Source organism: Strigops habroptila, chromosome 9, assembly GCF_004027225.2.
Source record: "Strigops habroptila isolate Jane chromosome 9, bStrHab1.2.pri, whole genome shotgun sequence".
In the NCBI taxonomy this organism is placed as follows: Eukaryota; Metazoa; Chordata; class Aves; order Psittaciformes; family Psittacidae; genus Strigops; species Strigops habroptila.
This window is the reverse complement of record NC_044285.2, coordinates 21,837,825-21,864,152: the sequence shown is the minus strand read 5'-3', so window position 1 is coordinate 21,864,152 and position 26,328 is coordinate 21,837,825. Positions and strand designations below refer to the sequence as shown.

General features: G+C 51.6%; 2 protein-coding genes across 2 annotated transcripts; one reads left to right on the top strand and one right to left on the bottom strand.

The window, feature by feature from the left end:
- Positions 1-9,630: 9,630 nt before the first annotated feature.
- On the top strand, positions 9,631-15,049 carry LOC115613059 (dual oxidase maturation factor 1-like). Its single transcript, XM_030498082.1, has 6 exons — positions 9,631-9,786; positions 10,674-10,731; positions 11,297-11,431; positions 11,584-11,797; positions 13,077-13,291; positions 14,835-15,049. The coding sequence occupies exons 1-6, from the start codon at positions 9,640-9,642 to the stop codon at positions 15,047-15,049; spliced, it is 984 nt and encodes a 327-aa protein (XP_030353942.1). The 5' UTR covers positions 9,631-9,639.
- A 4,313-nt stretch (positions 15,050-19,362) lies between these two features.
- DUOXA2 (dual oxidase maturation factor 2) lies at positions 19,363-24,027 on the bottom strand. The gene is made up of 6 exons (XM_030497793.1): positions 23,881-24,027; positions 23,699-23,756; positions 21,722-21,856; positions 21,341-21,554; positions 20,012-20,226; positions 19,363-19,562 (listed from the first exon to the last, which is right to left on the bottom strand). Exons 1-6 carry the CDS (start codon positions 24,025-24,027, stop codon positions 19,363-19,365), a joined length of 969 nt encoding a protein of 322 aa, XP_030353653.1.
- Between the last annotated feature and the right edge of the window lie 2,301 nt (positions 24,028-26,328).

Sequence of the window (26,328 nt, the reverse complement as noted above, 5' to 3'; positions counted from 1 at the left end):
TCAACTTGGGGAATTTCACTTAATTCATTGTCAATGAATATACTATAATTATTTGAGCACTGATTCAGGTTTTTGGAACCAAACAAAAAAACCCCAAGCATTTTCACACCTCTTCTTCCCTTTGCCAGGCTCAACATTGCTGCCAGCACCACTCCCCTTCCTTGGTACCACTGCAGGTTACATGCAATCACCCAGGTGAAGGAATAGGCAATGGCAGGGGGATGCAGTCAGGCCATAGTAGGTTCCTGTCGTGGTTTGAGCCCAGCCGGTAACTCAGAACCACGCAGCCGCTCGCTCACTCCCCTCCTTCTTCCTCCCCCCGCTACCAGAGGGATGGGGAGGAGAATCAGAAGAATGTCCAGAGGGATGGGGAGGAGAATCAGAAGAATGTAACTCCCACGGGTTGAGATAAGAACAGTCCAGTAACTAAGGTGTAATACAAAACCACTACTGCTACCACCAATGATAATAATGATAAGGGAAATAACAAGAGGAGAGGATACAATTGCTCACCACCCGCTGACCGATACCCAGCCCGACCCGAGCAGTGATCTGGGCCTTCCGGGTAACTCCCCCTGGTTTATATACTGGGCATGACGTGCTGTGGTATGGAATACCCCTTTGGCCAGTTTGGGTCAGGTGTCCTGTCTCTGCTTCCTCCCGGCTTCCCCTCCTCCCTGGCAGAGCATGAGACCGAGAAAGTCCTTGCTCAGAATAAACATTACTTAGCAACAACTGAAAACATTGGTGTTATCAGTGTTGTTCCCAGGCTGAAAGTCAAAAACACGGCACTGCACCAGCTACTACGAAGGAGAAAAAATGACTGCTGTAGCTGAACCCAGGACAGTTCCTCTCTGCTGCTCCTTCCTTCTTGCTGATTTCCTGTTCTCCACTGTGACCGCTCAACACACATCTTCATTTGGGGGTGTACCTGCTCTGTCATGGGCTTACCCACAGGCTCCAACATGGATCCTTCATGGGCAGCAGTCCATTCGAGGGGTGCCTGCTTCACCATGGAGTCCTGCTTCATCCTCCTCCTCTGAACTGCTATGTAGATGGCTGGAGCAATGTTACCTCCTGAGCCATGTGTTACTCAGAAGCAAGGTGTCCACACCTGCCTTGGACAACAACCTAGAAGCACAGGATAGCTCAGGCTGGAGAGAACCTCAGCTGAAGTCCAGCCATCTGCTCAAAGCAGGGGTTCAGCTCTGGGGTCAGACCATGTTACTCAGGGCTTTGTCCCATCAGGTCTTGAAACCTCCAGGTATGAAGTCTGGGTGACCTGCTCCACTGCTTAACTGTTCAATGTTACTCCTTCTCCCACACAGTCAAGCAGCCACTCGAGTCCAAACCCACCGATCCCTCTTCAATTTAAATTACAATCTGAGAGGGACAGAACAACTTCTGAGGGATGCCATGGTTTGGCAATTTGCCTGCTCTGCCCTCGCATCTGTCACCACAATGCCCATTGCTCACCAGGTCACACGTGTTCTTTGGGGATTTCCAGGAGCAAAGCTGGGGAAAGGAGCAAATTCTTCAGTTTATTTTTTGCTCGTTTTGGGCTTTTTTTTTTTCCCCAGCTCTGCTGCTGTAGTTCAAGGCCCCTCCGTGCTGCTGCATGGACACCAGAACTTGCTCACAAGAGTTTGCTGTGCTTCTGCACAGCACCAGCAGAGATGCAGCGAGGCCACTGACTCAACTGAGGTAGCACAGAGCACACAGCACAGACCCTCAGCAACAGTGACAGTTCAGAGCATGGATCCGTGCTCCTCGCTGCTCTCCCAGACTTCCCCCGCAGCCTGTGGCCATGGTATGACCCCAGGGGTAGGAAAAGGATGTGAAGTGTCATAATAGAAATGGAGACAAGGCATCTTCACCACATTTGTTTCTGTTTACTTGCCAGACTGCCTCCTGAGGAGGAGCTGGCTCAGAAGGATGTTTGTGAAAGGCCGCTGCCACCACTTGGTGTCATTGCTGTCCCAGGCTTAGTGAAGTTTTCCCTGTCATACTCATTCACAGAGCACTGGTTCTCCGGCTGTGTCCTCAGTAAAGAAGACATCAGGCTCCATGCTGGTGTGCTCCTTCCTCTGAGGTGTCTCGAGACCTCTGTTCCATAGGAGACCAACAAACCAGGCAATGAAGGAGGGCAAGAAAGAGGCAGAAAGGAAATTAGGTTGCTATCAGGAAACAGAACAAAAAGTTCCCTATGTTGCCATGCTCAGGATGATATTCTTACAGCATGTGTGCACCAAATGCTGCTGCTTGAGGCTAGAGAACTGCAAAGCCTTTTTTATGGTCTTTCTTTGCAGCACTTCTTCCTGGCAGACATGAAATGTTAGTCCTCAATGCATGAAAGCAGTTCTAGAGCAGTAGGGACAAAACCAGCCATGGAGCTGGGTGAGAGCCCTCCTGTGACAGGACCTTCGACACAGGGCTCCAAAAACTTACAGAGTGCAGGGAGAGGAGGTCTAACTCAATCTCACTTCAATTTTCTATTAGTTATGATGCAATTTTAACCTTTGCATGGTGCTGAGAACCAGCCAGGAATAAAGTGTTAATATATGAAGTAGTTCTTCAAGCTCATGGTGTATAAATTATAGTGAGCAGGACATTGCACTGGGAAACTACTTTGCACTGGTAATAGCTCCTGTGCCTCCAGAGAAGATGGTGACATAAGCTGAGTCCACCTGCCAGCCCATGGACTCCTTTTACAATGCTGAGGTTGTACCAGGACTGTGGAGATGGCAGAAGTTCTGGGTAATCGATGGTTTTTCAAAAGCACATGCAGGTCAGAACTGCTACACTGAGGTGTTCTCCTGGTGTAGGAAAACAATTCAGGCAAGAGCCCTTCCTGATGCAGTAGGCAGAGGTGGACACAGTAAGACCCCTTCCTACTTCATGTAGGATCTAGAAAGAGTAAGCTTAGAGCATTCCTTTCTTTCCATTTCCAGCTCTCAGTGTGCCCATGGTTGTGGCATCCTCTATCCTCTGCTGTGCCAGGGAAAACTTTGCCTCCAGGATGAAATCTGTACCCATTCCAGGTGTTTTCAAACCAAAACCTGTTGCGCAAACTGGTCCAGGATGGTGGCACTGACCAGGGAGCCACCAGCCTCCAGCACCCCCTCAGGAAGCAGCTCCAACCTGGCCATGCTGCTAGTGTGGAGGGCAGAAACCTGCTCCAGAACTTGGATGCAAACACCATGGGAAGGGAAGGGCTAGGAGAGCTCCCAGCAGGGCAGGAGGGCTCATGGCAACACATATCTGGGACTTGGGCCAAGGTGGACTCTGTTCCTCTTGCCTGAGAAGATCCATGTGACAGTGCTGAACCTCGAAGACCATGTCCTTTCATGAAGGGCCAGCTTCTCAGCTTCCTCACCAGCCATGTGCCCTTTCTCCAGAAGGATGGGAGCAGATGCTCTGAAAGGCTTTAGGGAACCAGCTGGGAGGTCTTTGAGACTATGGTAGGAGGAACAAGGCCACTTAGATTTGTATAAATGTTAGTGGGAGGACCTCTGAATGTCTCTAGTTCAACCTCTCACTTACACCAGGACTGTCACCAACTGTAAGACACTATCCCAAGGAGATGCTTGGTAGGGCAGGACCATTGGGCAGGAAGAGCTCTGCACCCTAAGCCACAAGCCCGTGTGACACCCATAGCTGGTAGAGGACATGCACAGGAGACCTGGCCCAATATCTGTCTTAGACATCTTCCACCACAATGTTTGTCCTCCTGCTTCAAGATTTGCAAGCTCGCCCCAGCAGTGGGGTGTCCAAGTCAAAGTAGAGGGACTCTGAGTTTGTAAGAGGTCCTTGGAGGGCTCTCGACAGCAAGGGTGTCTTGCGAGACCTAAACCAGGTGGAAGGTAGTTCCACAAACCCTACAAAAATGTGTGTTGGTTCCAGCTGGATTGAACTATTTGTTGTACATAAGCTAAGGCAATGTCACCTCTGCTTGCAGGCTACCTTCACTCCATGGATTATTATTTTAATGTTAAGCAAGCAGTGGGTTGTAGTTTATCTGAAACTACCTGACAGGAGGTTGTAGTGAGGTGGGGTTGGTCTCTTCTCCCCAGGAACAAGTGACAGGACAAGAAGAAACAGCCTCAAGCTGCACCAGGGGAGGTTTAGATGGAGATGAGGAACAATTCCTTCCCCAGAGGGTGCTCAGGCATTGGAACAGGCTGCCCAGGGCAGGGCTGGAGTCACCGTCCCTGGAAGTGTTCACACACCGTGTAGACAAGGCCCTCAGTGACATGGGTGGCCTTGGCAATGCTGGGCACGGTTGGACTTGATGATCTTAAAGGTCTTTTCCAACCTGGTTGCTTGCATGATTCTACGATCTTACGATACCTCTGCCCACACACTGCAGAGCAGCTATCGATCCTTTCCACTGGTTTTCAGACCGATGCATTATTCCTTATTGCACCATCTGCTTTTGGCACTTTTGCCTGGATGGAAGAAACAGACACTCAAATGACCTTCTCCCCACAGCCAGGATACAGGGTGCAAAGTGCTTGCCTGTGCTCACACACTGCATTGCAGTCCAAGGTGGGGTAGCATTGCTTTGTGCATTGATTTCAAGGCTGGCAGGGAGACACTGGAGACAGGAGTTCCATGGAAAAATGTGTATCATTTTAATTGGGCCTCTAAGAACAGGGATTACAAGAGAAAGCTTCTCTTGCAGCCTGGGACCAAGCAGTGCATCATCAACAAGCCCTGGCAAAGCCCGGAAAATTTCAACTGATAGTTACGTCAAAGTGGCAGGAATGGCTGTTATGTGTGCGGACAGGTTCCCCAAGCTGGGGTGGCAAAATCTCTCATGAGATATGGCCCAAAGAGTAATGTGCTTCCCAACGCTCATGCTGGGGCAGCAGAGCTCTGTCACAGGAGTGGGGCCCTCAGACTGAGGTTGGGTGGCAATCTGGGAGCTGGCAACCCCATTTGCTCTTTAGTGGAGAGGCAACGTCTCTAACACAGATGCAAGATGGGCAGTGATGCCATCCCCCTCTCCTACATTCTCCCAGAGTATCAGGGCACTTGCTCAGTCTGCTCCCTATATCCCTCTGCTCCAGCAGCTGTTGCAGAGCTTCAATGCCAGGATCAGGGCAGCCTGGAAGGGGCAGGGCACTTGGGGTCTGTGAAACAAGAGAGAAGTGATGGACCTGATGCCCCTCATCCAGGCTGGGCAATCCCAGCAAGGGTACGACACTTGGGAAGGAACAGGAACCAGCCCCAGCACCACATCAGGGTGTCCCTTTCGCTGGCACAGGCATTGGTCTTGGTGCCCATGGGGTCAAACATGGGGTCTCTAGGCAGGCTGGAGACAGATACTCAGAGGGGCAACGGGACAGCCAGGTTTCTGTCCTCTGGGTCTCTGAGCATATGTGGAAAGCTGCAACAGCACTGGCAGGAGCTGAAAGCCTGTTTAGAGCAGGAAGCAAAGATAATCAAGCAGTCCCAAGATGCTCTTCCTGGCATGTACCTCTGAAGGTCCAGGCCATAGGATACTTGTTCCTCTCCTACCTGATGGCTCTTGAAAGGGGCAGAGGGCTGGTCACACAACATGATTTCTGGATGAGGATTCCCTCGAAGTGTTGCTGAAACCTCTCCTGTTTCAATTCCCACTAGGACAACGGGTGGCTCCTGCTGAGCTCTGCATCCATGTCCTGGCAGCCTTCTCTATTGACCTTGACCTTGAGCTGTCTCCATGAGGAGATATGAAACCCAGCTCACTGGGCAGTGTAGTGGGCAGCAACACCTTCCCCTTCTCTCAGAATCTTTAAGTAACTTCCAAGTAGAGCTGGAAAAATAGATCCTTCTTGCAAATGTATCTAGAGCCAAGCCACAGCCACAGCACTGTGAACCCTGCTCCTCCATCTTTCCTCCTGTTCCTCCCTTCAAGCTGTTTCATCATGGGTCATTCAGCTGTTGCAAAGAATCCCAGGCAAGGATCAGCATCCAAGTGTCTGGATGGGACATCGAATGGGCTCCATCAAACAGAGCCTCATCGTGACCCAGCTGCAGCATCTGCCACATCGGGGACCAGGATAGAAGTGCGATGAGGACAGGCAACGGGGCAGGGTGGCACCTGGACATAAACATCATGGCTGTCAAACTGGCACCAATGGGTCAGGCAGAAATCCCCTGAGCAAAGGGTGGCTTCTTGGGGCTCCTGCTCCATCCCCAAAACTGCCTTCCTGCCCAGGCATATCCCCATGCCTTCCCTGCCTTGGTTCCTGGCACCATGAGTGACGGTGGCTGACCCAACACTGCGTGGTTGCTTGTGCAAGAGGTGATTGGTGCTGCTGCCCTTGTCCCCACCTCCCCCAGATGACCTGGATTGGGCGGCTTATCCTTAATTGCCACATCCATCGCTCTCAAACAAGCGAAGCAGAAGCTGCCTGATAAAACCCCAGTTACCATCATGGCATCAGGCTTTCTGTAGGACCTCTTCACAGATGCAGAGTGCTTGGTGAGGGGGAATTCCAGCAATTTTCCCACACTTGCCAGCCCACGACCCCATCAGCACTCCAGGGAAGTGGAGCATCCCACCACCCCTGTCACACACTGTTTCCATCACTGCTGGGGCCAGATAAGGGAAACAGAGAAGCCCACCAGCTCCCCCATTGTCCTTGCACAAAAACGCTGTGTTGCTGGGTACATCCTTTAGAGAAGGAGGGAAACTTCCCCGCTGCACACTTACATTTTTGCCAATAGGGTATCTCCCCAAAAGACATATTTGTGATGCTTGTCTGAACAGCACAAACCTCACAATGCCTCAATCACTTCCCCAGGAAAACCCCATACACCGGTTTGTCCAAGCCAGTGCAGAGCCCATCTCTCTGCTGCCTCTCCCAGATCCAGGGGGTGCAAAGAATGTTGGTCTAGCCCCTGGCCAGACCACTTCTCACCCCATACACCACCTCACATGGTATGTGGGATGAGAATCTCATTAATTAATCTCATCCTGCCAATTATCAAGCATTTCCTCAGTTATCCCTCGCCCTTGCTGGTATTTCCATCTTTTCCAAAGCCCCACATGTGTCCACCCAGCTGTCCCGAGGATCTGTGCTATTTTCTGTGAAGTCCATGTCTTCCTCTGCTTTGCAGATGCTTCCAGAGCTGACACCACTCCGCCAGCATCACCTGCACCAGCAGACACCTCTGCATCATGGCTCTGCACACACATTTCCCAGCCCCAGGCAGGGATTCAGTGTTCAGACTGGGTAGCACTAGCCTGGGACTTGAGGGGAAATAGCAAAGTCTTTGCCCAGAAATGCCTTTATTTCCTGCTAGGCATGAATTAAAACTTGGGTTTACTTCCCCCTGCCAAGCACAGCTTTCCAGGGCACCTAGCCAAGCCTTCTACTGGGATGCACAAAGAAGTACCCAGGGGACTGCAGTAATTGTGCCAGCTTTGGAGGGAAGCCCCAGATGTGGGTCAGGAGAGTGTTTCTGCTGTGCTGGGATCTCTTAGCATCAATGCAACCTGCTGCAGCCAACCAGAATGCCAAAGAATGAGAGCAAGCCCAAAAAGCTTGAATCTTCATGATCTCCACACCATGGCCAAGTGAGTAACTTGAGTATCTTCTGCATAACAGGGCATTTTGACCCTATGGATCACATTGGGATTCCCTCTAGATCTGTGTCTCTCTGCTCGTCCCCTTGGCCAGCCTTGTCCAGTGACTGGCAGGTCAGGCAGGACCTTCCCAGGGAATGTACCAGGGAGATGGAGTCAGGAGCAGGGTCAATAGGGTGACTGTGCAGCCCCAACCAGCTAAATGACCTCAGCTGGAACGCTCCACTGGCCAGTGCAGGTGAGGGCTTTGAAGCTCCTGAGGAGCCTATTAGCACCATGGTCTTCATGCTGTAAGGAACAGCTGGACTTCTCACCACTCTGCAGGAAAAATTGAGAAGAATCAGAGAATCATGGAATGATTTGGGTTGGAAAGGAACTTCAGATCATCCAATTTCCAACCCCCTGCCCATGAGCAGGGATGCCTCACCCTAGACCATGTTGCCCAAGGCTCTGTCCGACCTGGCCTTGAACACTGCCAGGGATGGAACATTCACCACTTTTCTGGACAGCCTGTTCCAGTGCCTCACCACCCCCACAGTAAAGAACTTCTTCCTTATATTTAACCTGAACTTCCCCTGTTTCAGTTTGAACCCATCACCCCTTGTCCTATCACTACAGTCCCTGATGAAGAGTCCCTCTCCAGCATCCTTGTAGCCCCCTTTAGATATTGGAAGGCTGCTGTGAGGTCTCCACGCAGCTTCTCTTCTCTAGGCTGAACAGCCCCAACTTTCTCAGCCTGTCTTCATACGGGAGGTGCTCCAGCCCCTGGTCATCCTCGTGGCCTCCTCTGGACTTGCTCCAACAGCTCCACGTCCTTCTTATGTTGAGGACACCAGAACTGCACACAGACACAGTGCTGCACGTGGGGTCTCATGAAAGCAGAGTAGAGGGGCAGGATTGCCTCCATGACCTGCTGCTCACGCTAAAAACAGAAGGCAAACCCCGCCCGGGATCACTCACCTCAGCCACGCTGCACAGCGTGGAGCCACCCGCATCTCCCTGCCTGCCCTGGGGCTCAGCAGCAGCACCAGGGGCCTGTCAGCTGCGGGTAAAGCTGGATCCAGCCACCTCTGGAGGCGGGCACCGTGAAAACACTGGGAGAAACACCACTGTGACACGCTGGTCTGGCTTCTTGCCCGCAGCCCTGGGTGCAGCGCGAGTGAGCAGGCAGCATCCCGGAGCACACTGAGGCTCCACAAAGCAGCCAACACAGCAGCCAGCCCTCAGAATCGGCGCGGCACAGGTAGGATCAATGCGGGGAAGGGAACCGGGTGTTTCTGAAGCTGCTGCTGGACGGTCCCCACTCTTGAGGGTATGGTGAGCAGCCCTTTCCTAGCAGGGAAGCAAGGAAGAACAAGGAAGAAATGTTGGCCAAGTGCCATGGCGAGAACCCAGGCATGGCTTCCTGAGCAGCATCCCTCTGCCTGCCATGGCACAACACTGCCTCAAGCCAGCTCCTGGGACAGAGGATTGGCACCTTGATGCCAGGGACAGGCAGTTTCTCTGTCCCCTCTGGGTTATTCCTGTTCCTTTGGATGGTGAGGAGTTACCTCCAGCCAGGGCTCAGTGAGGAGCAGCCGATGGGGCGCAGCCTGTGTTTTCGTGGTGATTCACCAAGCGCCCCGAGCACAACACTCACAAGCGGGAGCCAGGTTGCTTGATAAAGAGCTCAACCAGGGAGGGTGGAGGCACAGGCAGGAGGCCGGGGTGGAGAACAGGCAGAGGAGGGGAGCGAAAGGCCCAGCAATGTGTGCAGTCTTGCTGTCCCATCTTGGGGACAATCTGAGCATTGCAGTGCATGTCCCAGTGACTTCAAACCTGTTTTGCTCTGGGACGTGCTCCCCATCCCAGCCCCACAGAGGTGGAGGGCTCCCGTGGGAGATGCCTGAGTGTATGCCCAGATGCGGGACTGCAGTGTGCACAGGCATTGGGGATGCACATGCCAGCAAGTGGGCAGCAGATGGGTCTGTGGAGAAAGCTGGGTGGGGTGGAAGTGGGGAGGTGATTTTCTCCTCAGTGTCTCTCTGGGGTGTCTGTTTCCAGCCCACCCAGGCAGCAGGATGACACTTTGGAATGGCTCCTTCCCCTTCTACCCTGGTGCCAATGCGTGCTTCCCGTTTGACACCACCCAGGCTGTCATTGTCTCCATCTTCCTCTCCCTGTTGGCCACTTTCATCATCATCCTGCCAGGGATCCGTGGCAGGGGGGTAAGTGGAAGGCCAGGGGGAGCTCAGCCCTGTGGTCCCTGCCCTTTGCATCCCACATGCCTCCTCCTTCCCAGACTCAAAAACAGACTCGGGGAGCAAACATGCCCACGCGCTCATGGCCAGGCCTCTGGGATCTCTAACAAGCCATGGGGGTGAGCTCCAGCCCACCCCAACTCAGCATGTACCCCCATGCTAGAGCCACTAAAATCCACAGAAAATTTACAAGGCACCCAGATCTGTGCTTGGCTGGATTTCGCTGTGAGCAAGCCTGAGTGACTTCACAGGAGTGGAAAAATAGGGTGAGGCTTGAAGACCTTGCTCCACTTTTGCCAAAACCTGAGTAAAAGAAGGAGATACTCACTGTGAGTGCCCCAGCACTGCTCATGGGGCTCTGTGTGGCCAACAGACCCTTGCATGCTACACTTGCATGCTTGGCCCTGCAGCGGGGCTGGCCGAGTGACAGCTTGCCCCCATGGAACACACTGTGAACTCACAGCAACTGCTTTTGTCTCCAGCTGTGGCCAGCTGCCAGCATATCCAAACACATGAGATTTGGGGAAATGTGGAAATCCCAGCTCAGGACTATTAAAGGGGGTGTCTCCATTCTCCTTCCCAGAAAGGGGACAGCATGACTTTCTCAAATGGGCTGGTTTTGACTTTTTTGCTCTGCCTGGATCTCCCTGCTGCTTCCCGTACCCAAAGGCAGGGATCCCTCAACTGCATGTGTCCCCGACGCCACCCACTTGCAGAGCCTGTGGGGTGACTCCCCAGGGGAGGGACAAGCCTGTTTCTCACTGTCTGTCATTTCTAAATGACACACTTGGTGCTCAGGTCCGCATGGCACAATCTGACTGAGGCCTGTTCCCCTCCCTGTTCACCCCTTGCAGCGACTCTTCTGGTTCCTGCGGGTGGTGATGGGTCTCTTCGTGGGAGCAGTGGTCCTCAGTGAGTACCAGAGTCCTGGGGGGAAAGCTCAAGGATGCCCAAGACATGGGATGAGGAGCAAGGCAAGGGAGGGTGAACAGAGCAGCCCAGCACCAAGTCCAGCCCACAGGATGAGTTTATGGGGAAGACTGATGCCCATATGTGTCTGGGACCTGGCTCCAGCAAGTTGTGGGAGCTGCAAATACCCATCTGTCTCATCTCTGAAGGCTTGCAGAATGCACAGACCACCTCCAGAGCAGTCACTGGAAGCCTACCACCAACTGCCAAGAGCCACAGACAAATTGGGAGGTGCTTAGATAAGAACCAATTCCTAGACAGTGCCCACACATCAGCCCTATTGCCTATAGCGTTGCGGACTGCACTGGGTCTGGGGAGAAACCAACCCAAGTAGGGATATCAGGGTCATGGGTCTGGGTTGATATTGGGGAAGGACATACAAGGCACCTTGGGGTTGGCTCTTGGGATGGGGTAGATGATGGTCAGGCTATGGTGACCATCGTAGCAGGTGCTTCCAGCACTAGGTGTCTCACCGTCAGACCATAACTAACTTTTGAAGTCTTCACAGCCTTACAGTTCACCAGGGACTGGGAGACCGGCTGGGTGACAGCAAACACCTCCTACAAGTCCTTCAGCCGTGCCCTGGTGAACATGGACATTGGGCTGCACATTGGCCTGGCGGGGGTGAATGTCACGCTGGTGGGTGAGTGTATATCACACCAGGAGAGGATTGGGTGCAAGTCTGGCAGCCATGCACCTGGATAATGGGGCTGTGGGCCCTTGAGCTCCCACACCAGGAAGTCTTGGAGCTGCCTCTAAGGCTGAGAAAGGTCCTTAGTCTTCATCATCTGGCAGGAAACCCAGTGTATCAGCTCAATGAGACCATCAACTACAACGAGCACTTTGCCTGGAGCTTTGATGCAGACTACGATCACAGCTATGATGAAGGCCTGGAGAAGGGGCTCCCCACTCCCATCCTCTACGTGGCGGAGAAGTTCACCTCACAAAGCCCCTGCGGCGTGCACAGGCAGTACCGCATCTCCAGCCACTACGCGTCCCTCACACTGTGGTAATTCAGAGCAAGAGGTCAGCCCTATCTCTGCTCACTGGGGAGGTGGAAAGAACCAGGTAGAACACAGGGAGCTTGATAGAGCCACCCTCTTCCCTGTAAGGCCATGTCAAAGCCTTGGCTGGTCTCTGACGTCCACTGTTCTGCAGAATCAGGGATGCTCATGCTTCCTGGACTGCTTATCTCCCCAGAGTCCTCTTCTGTGTCCTCTGCCCTGATGTGTAAAATTTCAGTTGCAGAAAAATCATTCCTCATTTAAAGGAAAGCAGATGCAATTGTGTAGGGTGCAAAGTCCTCTCCCAAGGAAGATGCAAAGCCCTAATAAGATGAGCTGGGGTTGAGAGGGTTTCCTCTTGCATGCCAACGAGGGCATAAGACTTGCTGGTGGGGAGCAGGAGAGACTGTCCAGAGGGTGCTCAGAGGCTGTCTTGTGGTGGTGAGCTGAGAGCTCTTGTGTGTGTTGTCATCATGGAGTCTCAGAGCATCCCCATGTGTCTCAGAGGTCGTGGGAAAGGCACTGCAGGGAAGAGTGTGTCCTACAATTCTCCCTATAGACGTAGGCTCCAGGTCCCTGCCCACATCTCCTTTTTTATTTCCAAGAAAAACAACTAGCCCTGCCCAAACTTTCCTGCCATTGAGAAGGAACATTTCAAGGCAGGGATGTTGATGTAAACTTATTTTTCATTATTATCCTTGGAATCAGAACAATTTGTTAGGGTCACCTCCCCAGTGAGCTAAAGCCAAACCCCATGCACAGGGCAGGGCTGACAGCTGGGCTCACTCCAGGTGCTGAATCAGATGTGGGCATGGCTCCTTGTGTGGTTCTCCAAACAAAGGTTTCCCTTGTTGCTGTTCTCCCTTTGAACAGGTGAGAACTGCCTGGGAGTGACCACTTGTGGAGGACCACAAGAGTCAGAGAAGGAGAAAGAGGGACCACCAGAGGTTTCTACTCCAGCCCCCTACCCAGAGCAGGGCTCATGTCAAAGCCGTATCAAGGTGCTTAGGGCTTCGTGAACTTCAATCCTGAATGTCCCCAGGCATGGAGACCCTTCTCCAGTACTGTGGTACCTGTCCTGCAGCTCTGCCATTCATGCAGTTATGGAATTGTTTGGGTTGGAAGGGACCTCCTTAGATCAGTCTGTCCAGCCTACCTGCTCAAACAGGACCAGCTAGAGCAGGTTTTCCAAGGCAGTATCCTTCCATTGGGATGTGGAGAGGAGACCCTGAGAACAGTCTCCAAGCATGACACCTTCTGCTTGGTTTTGTGGTCCTTTTGCAGGATGGCCTTTTGCACATGGCTCATTTCCATCCTGTTGTTCTCCATGCCCATCCTGCTCTATGGTGGCTACATGCTTCTGCTCACTGCTGTGCTGATGCTCTTCTCACTGCTCTTCTTCTTCACTGCAAGGAGCACCGCTAAGTGCCCCATCCGTTTTGGCACAGCTTCCTTGAAAACAGACTATGGAGGATCCTTTTGGCTGACATTAGCAACAGGTGAGTGCTCAGCTTGCTCCTGGGGCTTTTGTTCTCCATCCCTGCAGCAATGATGCTCAGTGATACCCCAGCAGCACCTCATCCCTTCTGTCTTCATGGCTGGTTGCAGAAAATTATGTTTGATTTTGTTTTGATTTTGATTTTTTTTTTTTCCGAATGGAATACAAGAATACAAGAATTTAGAATAACATCATCAAGACTGGGATAAAAAAAGCTGAGCAGCCGGGAGACCCTAATGGCCAAAGTTATCTGCATGGAGGTGTGCCCAGAGGAGTGCTGTGAAAGTCAGAACTCAGAGTCAGGGAAAGACCTGGCCTGGAAGGACCCTCGAGGGTCTCTTTCCCAGCCCCTGCTCAGAGCAGGGTTAACCTTAAAGCCATGTCAGCCTTGTTCAGTCTCGTGGTGTTTGTCCACATGGCTAGAGACCCCCTCTGCCTTTCAGGACTTGCCCCACATGGTCCCACTCATGGGCAGCAATTGTTTCCTTTTCTCAAAGTGGAATTTCCCATGTTACAGCTGTGCACTGCCGAGGAGGAGAGTGGCTCTTTGTCAGTAGCAGAAGGTGGCGATTAAGTCCCCCTGAAGGCTCCTCTTTTTCAGGCTAAACAAGCCCAGCTCCTCCAGCCTTTCCCTATACATGGTGGGCTCCAGCCCCAACTCTTTTGGCCATTTGCCCCAGTTCATTGACTTCTTTGGTATCTCTCATGAAGACATATTGTTTAGATCCCATCAGAGGCACTTAGGACTTTATATCAGACCCTTATCATCAGATTCTTACTGAGTCTTCTGTTAGAACTACTGAAATAGAAATTGAGAAAGTTTGTGAAGTTTAGAAGCCAGATAGACTACATCCAAAGAATAAATAATAGAGAAATAATAGAGATAGATAAAGAAATAACTCTTCTTTTCAAGGAATTGTGAAGAAAAAAAATATATTGTCTAGTGCCATATATAGAACCAGAAAAAACATGGACATGTCAGAAGGAGCAGAGCAGTACAGTCTGACAGACACTGAAATGTCTGTTATAATCTCAGCCCTTTCAGATAAAGAAGGAACTTTATGAAAGTAACTTCCAAGTTATCTGGTAGTTGTGTAAAACCAATCACTAGGACACATGAGAATCAGGTCTATGCATTGATTAGTACTAAAGTAGGGCCAGACCATTCTGAGGTCCTTTTGTGGAGGAATCGTGTTTTGTAATTGTCTTTGCCTTTAGTTTCTCCACCTGTTAAAGGGGATAATTTCCTCAGAGACATGGGTTAGTGATGGTCTTGGCAGTGCTGGGGTAATGGTTGGACTTGACAATCTTCAAGGTCTTTTCCAACCTAGTTCATTCTATCGTTCTATTCTATGATTCTCTTTTGTACTGGGGAGCCCAAACTGATGGCAGAGTCCAGATGTGGAGATGGAAGTAACACCTTCCCTTGACCTCCTGGGTGATGCCATGTGCCGTCGGCCTCCAACTGCAGATCCGGGTCTGGATGGGGCTGAGACACAGCAGGAAAGAGGTGCTAATGTGTCTCTCCATGCTGTGCATTGCAGGGCTGCTGTGCCTGCTGCTGGGGCTGGGTGTCATCATCTTCAACTCTGTGCAGCCAGAGAAGCTGAAGCTTGTCTTTAACCTGGACGAGGGAAAGAGAGAAGAAGAGGAAGGGTGGGACAAGCCCTACCTGCCCGCTGAGCCCAGCTCCTCTGCGCAGGACATGCTGATGGCACCCCTGGGTGAGCTTTGCGAGGTGACAGCCACTCAGCAGTAAGGGTAAAGCCCAAGAACACCCCTTCTGAATCCATGCTCCTGTCCAACCGCACCAGGAGCACGGGTGGGAAGACACATAAGAGCCAGGTGACAAGAACATCCAAGCCTGGAAAAGTGTCTCAAATATGACAACTTGCCCTCTTTTCTTTTGTTTTTGTTTTTTTTTTTTTTTTTTTTTTTTTTTTGTTTTTGTTTGTTTGTTTGTTTGTTTTATTTTCTGTTACTTTACTCACCAGCACCTGGAAGAGGTAGAGACCTCTTTGGGGTAGAGATAAGCCATGTCCCAGCCCTGATCGTCCAGTTACAGGCACTGGGCTACTGCCCTTCCCCTTAGTCCATCCCCAACAAACCTTAAGAGTATTAAAACAGACACCTAACCAGAGCAAACTGGGGAGAAATAGCTGCAGATGCATAGATACGAATGAAAGGAGTAGAGCTCCTGCAACAGCACCCCCGCCCTGAAGGTCCCTGAAAAGTCCCCTCTGCTCAGGGATGGTCTTTCCAGCAGTGGCCAGGAAGAGTGAGGGGAGCTGTGCTCACCAGGATGCCCTATACCTGGTCTCGGTTGGAGAGCAGTTTGGCAAGGAGGCCCACAATTTAGTAGGATACTGGAGGTACCAGACCTTGGAGGACTCCTGGATTTCAGACCCATCCTGACACCCCACAGCTCAAGTTCGATGCAAGTCCAAGATGTGCTGGGCTGTACATTGGGCTGGAAATGGCACAGTCAGGGAGTTGGTTGGTTGGCTCCTGCTTCTTACAGTGCTTATAAACACCCCATACCACAGCCACCAGCCTGTGAGCAGCCTGTGAGTTGTTGATGCTCTTGTAACCCTCTGAACAGAGGAAAATATGTTTCGGTGGGAAGGAAGGAGAGGAGGAGATGGGAATGGAGGTGCTGCAGTGCCCCGGGAGTGTCTGTAATCAATTAACAAGAGGTGAGCATCACACCCGGCCTGGGAGGGAGGGGAGGAAGCATGTTTCAGGTTTGCACCCCTTTAACTCTGTGCAGGTTTTGCAACATTTTTGTTTGGTTGGTTTTTGCTCACTTATTTTCCCCTCTACCTCAATAAAATAAGTTGAACCTGGTCTTTCTCTTGTCTGTTGATAGAGGTGTCCCTCTGAGGGGTGACTGGCTGGGGATGCTCTGTTGCTGTGACATGGCAGCCATAAGGAAGGGAAGAAGGCCAAGGCAAAGGCAGAGCCCAGTTGTGGTCCCATATAGGGCATCTGACCATGGCTAGTAGACACAGGGCAATACAGGCAAGTCAACACACAGTAAACAGGGTAGCAGAGCATCCCCAGGAAAACAAGCAGGGGGTATATGGGAGGGCTTTAGCTCCTGGAGTGACCCAGGGCATGTGGGAGGTTTGATGGGAGCAATCCCTAGCTCAGCAGAGAGGTTTGCAGAGGGACCATGATGGGGCAGGTCGTGCTCAGATGTGGCATCCTGCCTCATCCCACTCTGGATGGAAGAGCCTCCAGTGAGGACCCAGCAGGTCTATTTAAGAATAGATAGGAGCTGAACAACTTGGATGTTCCCAATGGCATCTGTGAGGTGATGCTTCAGCCTACAGATGGACTAGACCAAGGTGCAACAAAACCCTTTTATTTCACAGAAACATAGAATGGTTTGGGTTGGAAAGGACCTTAAGATCATTTAGTTCCAACCCCGTGCCATGGGCAGGGACGTCTCACACTAGACCATGTCAGCCAAGGCTCTGTCCAACCTGGCCTCGAACACTGCCTGAATTGCGTTGAACACTTTACCGAACTGAAATTCAGCCCTCATAAACTTCTGCCTTTCCCTGGCATGTTCCCCTGGCATCCAAGCCTGGGGCAGGGGAGACGGCAGCTCTGCATGCCCTGGTGCAATGAGTGCCTCCAGGAATAGGGACCACCATCCTTGCAGAGCCCCAGGATGTGCTGGCTGAGTTTGCTCCACTGCTGACACTGACTCTCCGGTTAGACCCCAGATTCCCTGGACACTGTGGGGTAAGAAGCAGCCTGGGCCGAGAGCCAGGGATTTAATGGCAATTATTTTACATCTTGTTGTCCAAGAAAAGCTCAGTCCAGCAAGGAAACTAAAGCCTGGAGCTGAGGTGGCCGTAGGAGGTAGGACCTGCAGCAGCACAACCCAGGGGCCTTACAGCCACAGCTCTTATGGTGCATGTGAAGAAGCTACTATGACGACATGTAGTGAGGAACATAATCATCCCTGAGCAATGGCCCTCCTGTGTGCTCCTCCCTGTGGTGGCAAGGAAAGAAGTCTTCAACTTGGAGATCACCAGTCCCATGACACAGCCAGCCCCTGTTGTTCTGTCAGTATTCAAGGCTAGGCTGGATGGGGCTTCGAGCAACCTGGTCTAGTGGAAGGTGTCCCTCCCTGTGGCAGGGGGCTGGAACTGGATGAGCTTTAAGGTCCCTTCAACCCAAACCAGTCTGGGTTTCTGGGATTCTGGGATCCCCTGCTCTACCCAAAGCTCAGTGTGTGAAGGAGTCTCTGCATCCGCCCTGATGTATTGCCTCTGCTCAGCTGGCCCCATGCAAGCCCTGCTGCAGAAATCCCAGCCGTCCTGTGTTTGCTAGGAAGTGGGTAAGACACACAGAAATCTGGTGTCTCTGTGCTTCAAATAGATTGAATTTTGCTTGTTCTGTTGATTTGGGTTCAAGGCCCTGTATATCTGATGCAACAGGACAAAGCTTTTCTTCTGGTGAGGATGCTATTGGGGGGAATCATGCCTAAAAGCAGGAGGTGAGGCTGGAGAGTTCCAGATGCAGTGGCAGAAAGGACGGGAACACACACCCCCCCAACCTCCTGTGCTCTCAGGGGACAGGATCTGTCCCACACCAGCCCCAATAACTTGTGGCTGGTTGTAGCATCTTCCCACGATGCCTCTGGACATGGCTTGCGTTTGGACGCAAGAAAGACTCGAGAAAGGATCCTCCTTTTCCTGAGGCAGTTTTGTTGGTTTAATCTTACGGCTTCTGTCCTGCTGCTCAGCTAGTTAAAGTCCTTTTGGAACTCTCCTACATCCTACAGTGCACTGCTCCCCAAAACAGGGGTTTTACCTTAACACATGTTAACGAGCCTCATCCTTACGATCATTTAGTTCCAAACCCCTGCCAGGGCAGCTTCCCCCATGGGAAGGATGTGTCTGCAGGGGGCTTACGATGAGCCAAGCCTCACAACTCCACTTGAGAAACCAGCCCCCCAGCATGCCCAAAGTGTTTCAAGGGAGTGGGTTTTTAATGAAGTTTTATTGAAAATAATAACTCATGCCCATAAGAAATCACATTAGTGCAACACAAATGGCACATGAAAGAAATAAGTAACTTAACAGTGAGGGCCTTTTCTCAGAAAGAAAAGAGCCAAAATACTGCAATTATGTCCTTTACAATTAATTGGACTGCAGTGGCCCAGGTCTCTGGCATTCAGGCATTCAGATATGGAGATCTCCTATGGAGACTTCATCAGGCTGGTGGGTTTGGACCCCATCTTCTGTTTGTAATAAAACAACTTGATGCACATCCTGGGTCTGACTCCTGGCCTTGTCTTACATTTTGTGGTGAGCCCAGCCAGCCCAAGTGTGCTCCAGGTGGACAGGAGTAATATCATTCTTCCCTCTCTTTCCTTTCCTGTAGCATCTTTTTGGCCCACACTAGGCTACAAGTGTTATCTAACAAAGTCCAAGTTGGAAAGCGAAAATAATCACATCACCACATTCCCCACTGGAAAACTCCATGGCATGTTCACTCAGTCTTTACTTCTGGATCGTTTTTTTTAGTCTAGGTCATGCAGCATCCAGCCTTACTGCCTTTGAGTCTGTGCCTGGCCTTCCTAGGTAGGCCTAAAGGTCTACACTAAATGTCAGTGCTTGGGAAAGAAATGAGAGGATTTAATCACCAGCTTTTTGAGTTGTGGGTGCTCTTCGTAAGCACCAATGAGCTCAGTTTCTGGGGTGGTAACTGGCCATCAGAGAGCCACTGCACAAAGCTGTGCCAGGGATGGAGCAGGAAGGGCATTTCTGTTGGAACAGAGATCCCCAGGTGAGTGTGCAGCTCGAGCCACTGGAGCTGGGAGCTGCTCTGACGGCAGCCTGCCGGCTCCCTGCAACGCCTGCCCTTTCCCAGAGGGCATGGTCAGGGAGTCACAGTCTGCACAGGTACTTCTCAGGAAGTACTCATCCCAGCATGGATCTGTGCACTCTTCAAAGGCAGTTGGATAGAAAAATAGGTCTCTGGGGACATCAAGAAGTGTTTGCGCTCTGCCCTTTCAGGCCTACTCCAGGAAATGAGTGAAAAAACTTTCTTCTAGATGATGTTGGGGTGGAGTTTGGAGGGCTGAGAGGGAGAGAGTTCTCCATTCGCAAAATGAGGGTTGACATGCGCTTCAGCCATCTCCTGGCACTCTTCTGCTTTGTCCTCATGGAGATCAAAGAGAGTTTTCAGGAGGTCCAAGTTGCAGTAGTGCAGTGTGACAACACTGATCCCAGCCACAAAACAGAGCAAGCCTGAAAGACATGCTCTCTGAGAACATTCCTGTCAACCCCAGCATGCTTGCCCCCTGTGGCCCTCCTTTGCTGGCCCCCTGCCAGGCGACAATGCCTTCTCTTATGGAAGATGGCCTTCTACTGCATGAGGTAGCTTCAGCTGCTGTGCCGAGCATCTTAAAACCCAGGTATGGGTCTTAAAACCCAAGCAAGTGATGCCCATCTCTTTTTTTACTGCACCTCAGGGACTAAAACTCCCTCCACCACTCTTGAGATGGGGATGGTGTTCCCCCACCTGCCAGCCCTGTCCACATCTCTGCCAGGATCTGTTTTGCCAAGGCCAAGGCTGGGTCTCTGGTGGGCTGCAATCCCCAAACTCTCTCACTTCCATTACTGGGGTGAAAGCACTGGGACTCTGGCACACCCAGAGAGACGAGGTGCTGTGCCCTGATGTAGCTTGGTGTCCTTACCAATCGCCAGCGTGAGCCAGAAGGATCCTCCATAGCCTGTGTGCAGGATTGCAGTTCCAAACTGGATCAGGCACAATGGGGAGTTCCTCACAGTGGAGAACGACAGGAGCGAAAAGATCATGAAGGCCCCTGTGACCAGGAGCATGTAGCCTCCATAGACTAGGACAGGCATAGAAAAGAGCATGTTGGAGATGAGCCAAGTGCAAAAGGCCACCCTGGAGACAAAAGAAGACCAGTGGATGAGTTGTGCTAGTGTCACTCACTAAGATGCTCTGTGTGAAGATTTCCATGTGGGAGGAGGAATCTGGGCTCCTCGTTGCATTGTATGAGGCCCAGAAGCTCTGTGGCAAGCTGCAGTGTTCTTGAGCCTCCCAGGCTGAGCAAGCAGATGTGCAATGCTCATGCTGCTACACCCAGAAGGCAGAAGCTGCGATTTCTTCTTCCCATTGCTCAGTCCAGAGACCATACCAGCCTCAGAGAGGCCACAGCAGCCCACTGAGTGTGTCTAGACCATCTCAGCTCCCTGTCCTTCCATGTGTGAGCCAGTGCAGATCCCAGAGAGTAGCTCACAGGACTGGGATGATTGCAGAAGCAGGCACAAGTCATTTGCAGCAGCTCTGGACTTGGCTGAAGAGCTGGGTGGCAGGGGAAGCCTTCAGCTATGGCCCAGGAGCTCTTGCTCCATGGCATGGCCAGGCCCCTTTTCCAGCTTCTTCATCCCTGCTGTCAAACCCAGAGCAGAGTGAACAGAACTGCAATGGCCCTTGCCCTCCATTACCCATAGTAGAGGCAACCATCTCCTAGTCCTGTGGACTAGCTCTCTCTCAGCCCAAGTGAGCAGAAACATGTTGCTGCTCAGCAGATCCTGCTAGAGTTGAGCTTGGCCCCAAAATAACAGCATTATCAGCTGTTCCTCATCTGGTCCCACTCCCAGACGTTACATACCCTCACAGATGGGAATGGGATCGTTCTGCACATACCCATGACCCCATGGCCACTGAGGACAGTAGCTCCAATTCCCTCCATGGGGATGGACCCCTGTCATCATTACTGCGCCATGGCAAGGATCTACACCCCATTCCTCTCTTCTGTGCCCAGCTGTCATGGAGTTGATCAGCAAGCGAGAACCAGAACCTCTTATCTGCTCACGCCAAGGTGCCCACAGGGTTACTGGTTTGACCACAGACCTTGCAGAGGCCCCTCCATGCACATAGCTTTCTTCCTGGCAGTGTGCAATCACCATCCATTTCAGAGGCCTAGGGACAAGGCAGCAAAGCCCTTCCCACATCCTTGCATCTCCCCTGCCTGCTCCAGGAAAGAAAGCCTCACCAGAGAGTGGCGGATGCGTAGTGGCTGGAGATGCGGTACTGCCTCTGCATGCTGCAGGGGCTTCGCGTGGTGAACTTCTCCGCCACGTAGAGGATGGGGCTGGGCAGCCCCCTCTCCAGTCCTTGGCTGTAGCTCTGGTCATAGTCTGAATCGAAGCTCCAGGCAAAGTGCTCATTGTAGTTGATGGTCTCATTGACCTGATTCACTGGGTTTCCTGCCGGAGGGAGGAGAGCGAGGTCCTGCTGTGTCCCAGCAGCCTGGGTGCTGCCAGTCAGAAGCACAGGCACCCCAGCAACAGCAGGACCCAGAAGCCTCTGTGCAGACCAAGGCCACCTAGACCTCCAGGGACATCAGAGCTGCAGATGGGGACATCAGACTCACCCCTGAGCGAGATGTTCACCCCCGCCAGGCCGACGTGCAGCCCGATGTCCACGCTCACCAGGGCAGTGCTGAAAGACTTGTAGGAGGTGTTTGCCCTCACCCAGCCGGTCTCCCAGTCTCCCGTGAACTGCACAGCTGCCGGGAAGAGTAAAGCTGGGGTTAGAGTGGGGCTGATCTTGGGCTTTGCTGTGCCTCAGGGGGGAATCACCAGTGAGCGGATGCAGTGTTCCCATTGCGGCACTGCAAGGGAGCGTAAGGAGGGCAGGATTGCTGACTCAGCTGCCAGGACGTGCCTCAACCAGCTCCCACGCCCTGGCAGAGCTCCTGTCCTTCCCTCGTTGATCATCCACTCCCTTCATCCGGGAGCGGGAGAGCTCAGATCCACAGGGACGAACCCCGTGACCTGGTTCTTCCTTGGACATCCTCTCCAGGACTTCCATGCAAGCTCCCCAGCATGATGAGCACCGCAGTCCCGGGGACCGGGCTCTGAAAGAAGTCCGTTGCTCAGCCTTGGGAACAGGTGAGTTTCATTCCAAATATTAAGCTGCCGGATTGCACTATGAGTGAATAGTGAAAAGATCCCTGTCAAACAGAGGGGGTGAGAGGGGTGGTGAGTGCCGTCTCAGCTTTGACAGTCATTTCAGCAGGGGAAAAAGAAAAGTTTGGAGCATTTCAGGTATACGTTTTTTGGAACAAAATATCCTTTCCAGAAACACTTTCACTTTGCAGTGGGCTTCATTTTCAGCACTGAAAAGAGCTGAAAGTGAAGGCAATGATTCAAGCTCAGGCTGAACAAGAAAACCTACCCAAAAGCTCAGCTGCTGAATCAACTTATGGGGGCACTGATCCAGTAGCAGCTCTGCAGGAACATTTTCTAGCTGCAGGGTTGATCGTGCCCTGCTGCTGCCAGACAGAAACCTGGACGCTGGCTTTGAAACAATGAATTCCTCCTGTGTGCCCAAGCAGCTCCTGGCTGCATCCTTATAACAGGAGTGGTGCTGGAGGGCTCTCCAGGGCTGGGCTGGGTAAAGCTGTGGAGCAAGCCCTGACCTCCAAACTCTGCCATTTCCACCCTGGCACCATGTTCCTGGGTGGCTCTGGTGGCATCTCACAACACATGGGCATCCCTGGGTGAGCACCATGTGCCAGACCATGTGTCAGTCGGCCAAGTCGCATGGCTGGTCATACTTCTATCTACTTCTATTGCTGGTTGAATCAGGGCTGCATCATTTAGGTTGTGCTTCATGATCCCTCACCAAGCAGCCTTGTGATCTGCCTTGTCCTTCACAGCAGAATTTCTTTGGTTTAGGGCCAGGGCTGGTTGCTTTCCACATCTGGCATCTTCTATCCTCTCAGTACATCTTCCACTTACATGCCCTGTCTGAGTTGGAAATCCCGCAGCCTGGTTTCCACCACCAGTGCCATTTATTACAGGAGATTTCCTGGTTTGTACTAAACCAAATCCTCTCCTTCATCTCTTTCCTCCTTCCTTGCTCTGTGGAAGGTCTTTTACTGCTCCCCCCCTCCCCCCAGCCCCCCTGCCTGTGTTTTATTTCAACCTGCTCTCTTCACATCACAAGGCTCCTGTCATCCTTCAAACATACCTGGCCGCACTCTGAGCTGCTCAGCCATGCTCCCTCAGCAGTGGACAGCTTGTATAGTTGGAGGAACATGGGGCTGTGCAGCCCACCAGAGCTGGGGCTGTTCCACCTCTATGGTGCAGTTACAGTGCCAGCAGTACAGTGCAGTTTACAGTGCCAGCAAAGCTCCCTCTCAATTCAGAAGTGACCACAGCATCTCCAGGTGCCAGGGATGAGGAAGCCCTTTGTGGAAGCTGACAGCTTTGCAGGGTGGGTGTAGGGTAGACCCTGCAACCAGCCTCAGCTGTGACCGCCAGCTCACATATCCTGGACACAGACCCTGCCCAAGATTTATTCATGCCCCAAGCCCACCCGCCGTGGGATGAGCAGCACTTACTGACGATCACCACTCCCATGACGAGGCTGAAGAGAACCCGGAGAGTCCAGTACAACCTCTGAGGGGACACAGGACATCAGGCAGGGAGGAACAGCCCCGGCTCACCCCAAACCAGCCAGGAGTGTCCCAGCACCCAGAACAGGGGGAGCAGATACTTATCCCCAGGGAGAGGGGTCACTCACCACCCGTCCACGGATGCCGGGAATAATGAGGAGGAAGCTGCAAGCAAATGTTAGGAAGACCACAATCACTACGATGGTGCTGATGTCAAACACAGAGACCTTCCTCTGCTGCAGGTAGAAGGGGTAAACGCCATCAAAGAGAGTCATTCTGCACTTCCAGGAGCCTGCGGGAGAGAGGTGATCACAGCGGGGACCCTGCACTGCCCTGCCCACTGCCTTGAGCCTGTGGTGGCTCAGCTCTGGAATAACTGAGGTCCACCTCAAAACTCCCCAGAGGGACAAGGAAATGTGACAGTGCAAAGAAACAGGCAGGGTGAAATACTGTTTGGGTTGGAAGGGACCTTCAGAGGTCATCTAGTCCAACTCCCCTGCAATGAGCAGGGGCATCTTCAACTAGACCAGGTTGCCCAGAACCACATCCACATGCCACCCAAAAGTCCTCGGTGGAGGAGTGAAGGTGCCTGGGGCAGGGCTCCACAAGCCTGGAGGGTTTGTGGTGGTCTGGGAAACCTTGAGCTGCTGTCCTGCTGCAGCTTGAAGAGCAGCCCAAGCCCAGAAACCTGTTGAGCAGCTCCTCCCCACACAGAGCTGGGTCTTTCCCTCCATCAGACTCAGTCAGGTTTCCACTTTGTGGACTTAGAGGAAGTCCACGAGCCAGCAACCACCAGCAGATGCAGCCTTCTTCCAAAGCAACAAGGAGTGACTGATATTGATTTCACAGTAGCCAATTCATCCCCAAGCAGGGCCCACCATTGCTAAGTGGAACAAACAGCACCACCACCACCACCCCCCCTTTCCATGCCCTCTCCTCAAGGCTTTTCCCCAGGAGCTGCAAAGTGCAGTCTGGGAAGGAGCCAGAAGCAACCCCTAGAGCTGGGGTGTGGGTCCAAGGAACATACAAACATCAGGAGGTTAAAGGAAACCGAGTTACATGAGACAACGAAGTGTATAATTCCCATTGGCAGCTTTGAACTCCTGCTGACACTTTAGTTCTAGCAGCTATGCAGCTCCCCCCATTTCTGGGTTAGATCTTTTCTACCCAAACTGATTACATGCTTAGTCCTTTTATTTTGCTTATTTAATGGCATCTCTGCATGTAACTACCCCAGGAAGTCTTCTAAAGTCAGGGAATGCCAAAGCTAATATGACTCATGACCCAATATAATTTCTTCCTGTCCCCGCATGGAGGAGTTGATTTAATTCTCATTTTCTGAAAACAGTATTAATTGTAATTTTAGGTAAGATACAATCCAGAGCAATTCAGCCACAAAAAAGTGGCTCCCAAATCCCTAGAAGTGGGTAGGGATTACAATAACAATCATAATAGCATTTACCTGGGCAGTTTTCAATGCATAAAGCAATACTTGCTTTCAGAATAATTCTCTGTTCAGTGACCCAGATCATTACAGCAATCAGATTAATAGAGGCTGGCTCACAACTGATCTGGACCTGACCAGATTGACTCTCTTCTCTGGACTAACAAAGATATCATGTCTATTTATAAATATTGTTTTGAGCTATTTTGCTGTAACTGTTTTGGGCTATTTCCCTGGAAAGCCATGCCCAGAGAAGGGCAGCCTTCTAGTGCCATCCCTGCTATGATTACCTGGCAAGCAGGAGCTGGAATTGATTCCCAATATTACACTGTCAGACTGAAGTGAGCTCTGGGGTCTCCAGCCCTGCAAACATGCCCATAACACCACCTGAGTAGCTGTGAGAAAAGAAATAAATGAACAGCTTAGCCTAGGACAAGTTAAATCTTGATCACTTGAATTCCATCAGTTTCATTATATCTTTGCCCAAATTTCGTATGAGAAGCAATGAGGGAAGGAATGATTTCCAAGCCTGTATTCACTGAATCATAACTCTACAGCTTAAAACAGATCAACAATTGAAAGCCCAGAACATAACATGGAAAATGTTGCCTTGTTGAATCTAAATTTAACTTTCAAACAATATCAAGGGATATTGGCCTTTCCTCTACACTCTGCATCATCTGGGAACAGTTTTATAGAGAATTTCCAGGGAAACAACCCTTTCTGTTGCTGTCTGCCCAATCTTTCTCACTTGATTACCCTGCACAGAAGACTAGCTCCTTGGCATTTTTGCAGCTTTGAAGTGCAAAACTGGTGCCTGCAGAACAGGGCAGGAGAAACTGAAGTTGTTGCACCTTGGAAAGCACCCTCCATGCAGAAGTGTGGCTGTGGCCATACAAGTCCTGTGCTTTCTTCTGATGCAGTGTAAAGAGAGGGAAAGGACTAGAGACATCTTCAAGGAAGGATCAGTATTTTAGCAGAAATGGACAACTTGTCTTTTGTTTAAAATATCCTGGACTGGCAGGAGAGAAAGGCAAATGAGGCAGAAAGTTTTCCTAAACCCGGCAGTTTCTCCTTACAGATACCCCATTTTCTTCCCCCAGAATGAATCAGACCTTTCAGAAGTGCCCAG

Excerpts from the sequence above, each read along its gene's own strand:
- LOC115613059 (XM_030498082.1), top strand. The coding sequence starts at position 9,640 with ATGACACTTTGGAATGGCTCCTTCCCCTTCTACCCTGGTGCCAATGCG. Across the intron at positions 9,787-10,673 it reads CAGGGATCCGTGGCAGGGGG|CGACTCTTCTGGTTCCTGCG; the intron begins GTAAGTGGAAGG and ends CACCCCTTGCAG. Across the intron at positions 11,432-11,583 it reads GGTGAATGTCACGCTGGTGG|GAAACCCAGTGTATCAGCTC; the intron begins GTGAGTGTATAT and ends ATCATCTGGCAG.
- DUOXA2 (XM_030497793.1), bottom strand. The coding sequence starts at position 24,027 with ATGACTCTCTTTGATGGCGTTTACCCCTTCTACCTGCAGCAGAGGAAG. Across the intron at positions 21,857-23,698 it reads CATGGGAGTGGTGATCGTCA|CTGTGCAGTTCACGGGAGAC; the intron begins GTAAGTGCTGCT and ends TCTTCCCGGCAG. Across the intron at positions 19,563-20,011 it reads CTGGCTCACGCTGGCGATTG|GCTTGCTCTGTTTTGTGGCT; the intron begins GTAAGGACACCA and ends CATGTCTTTCAG.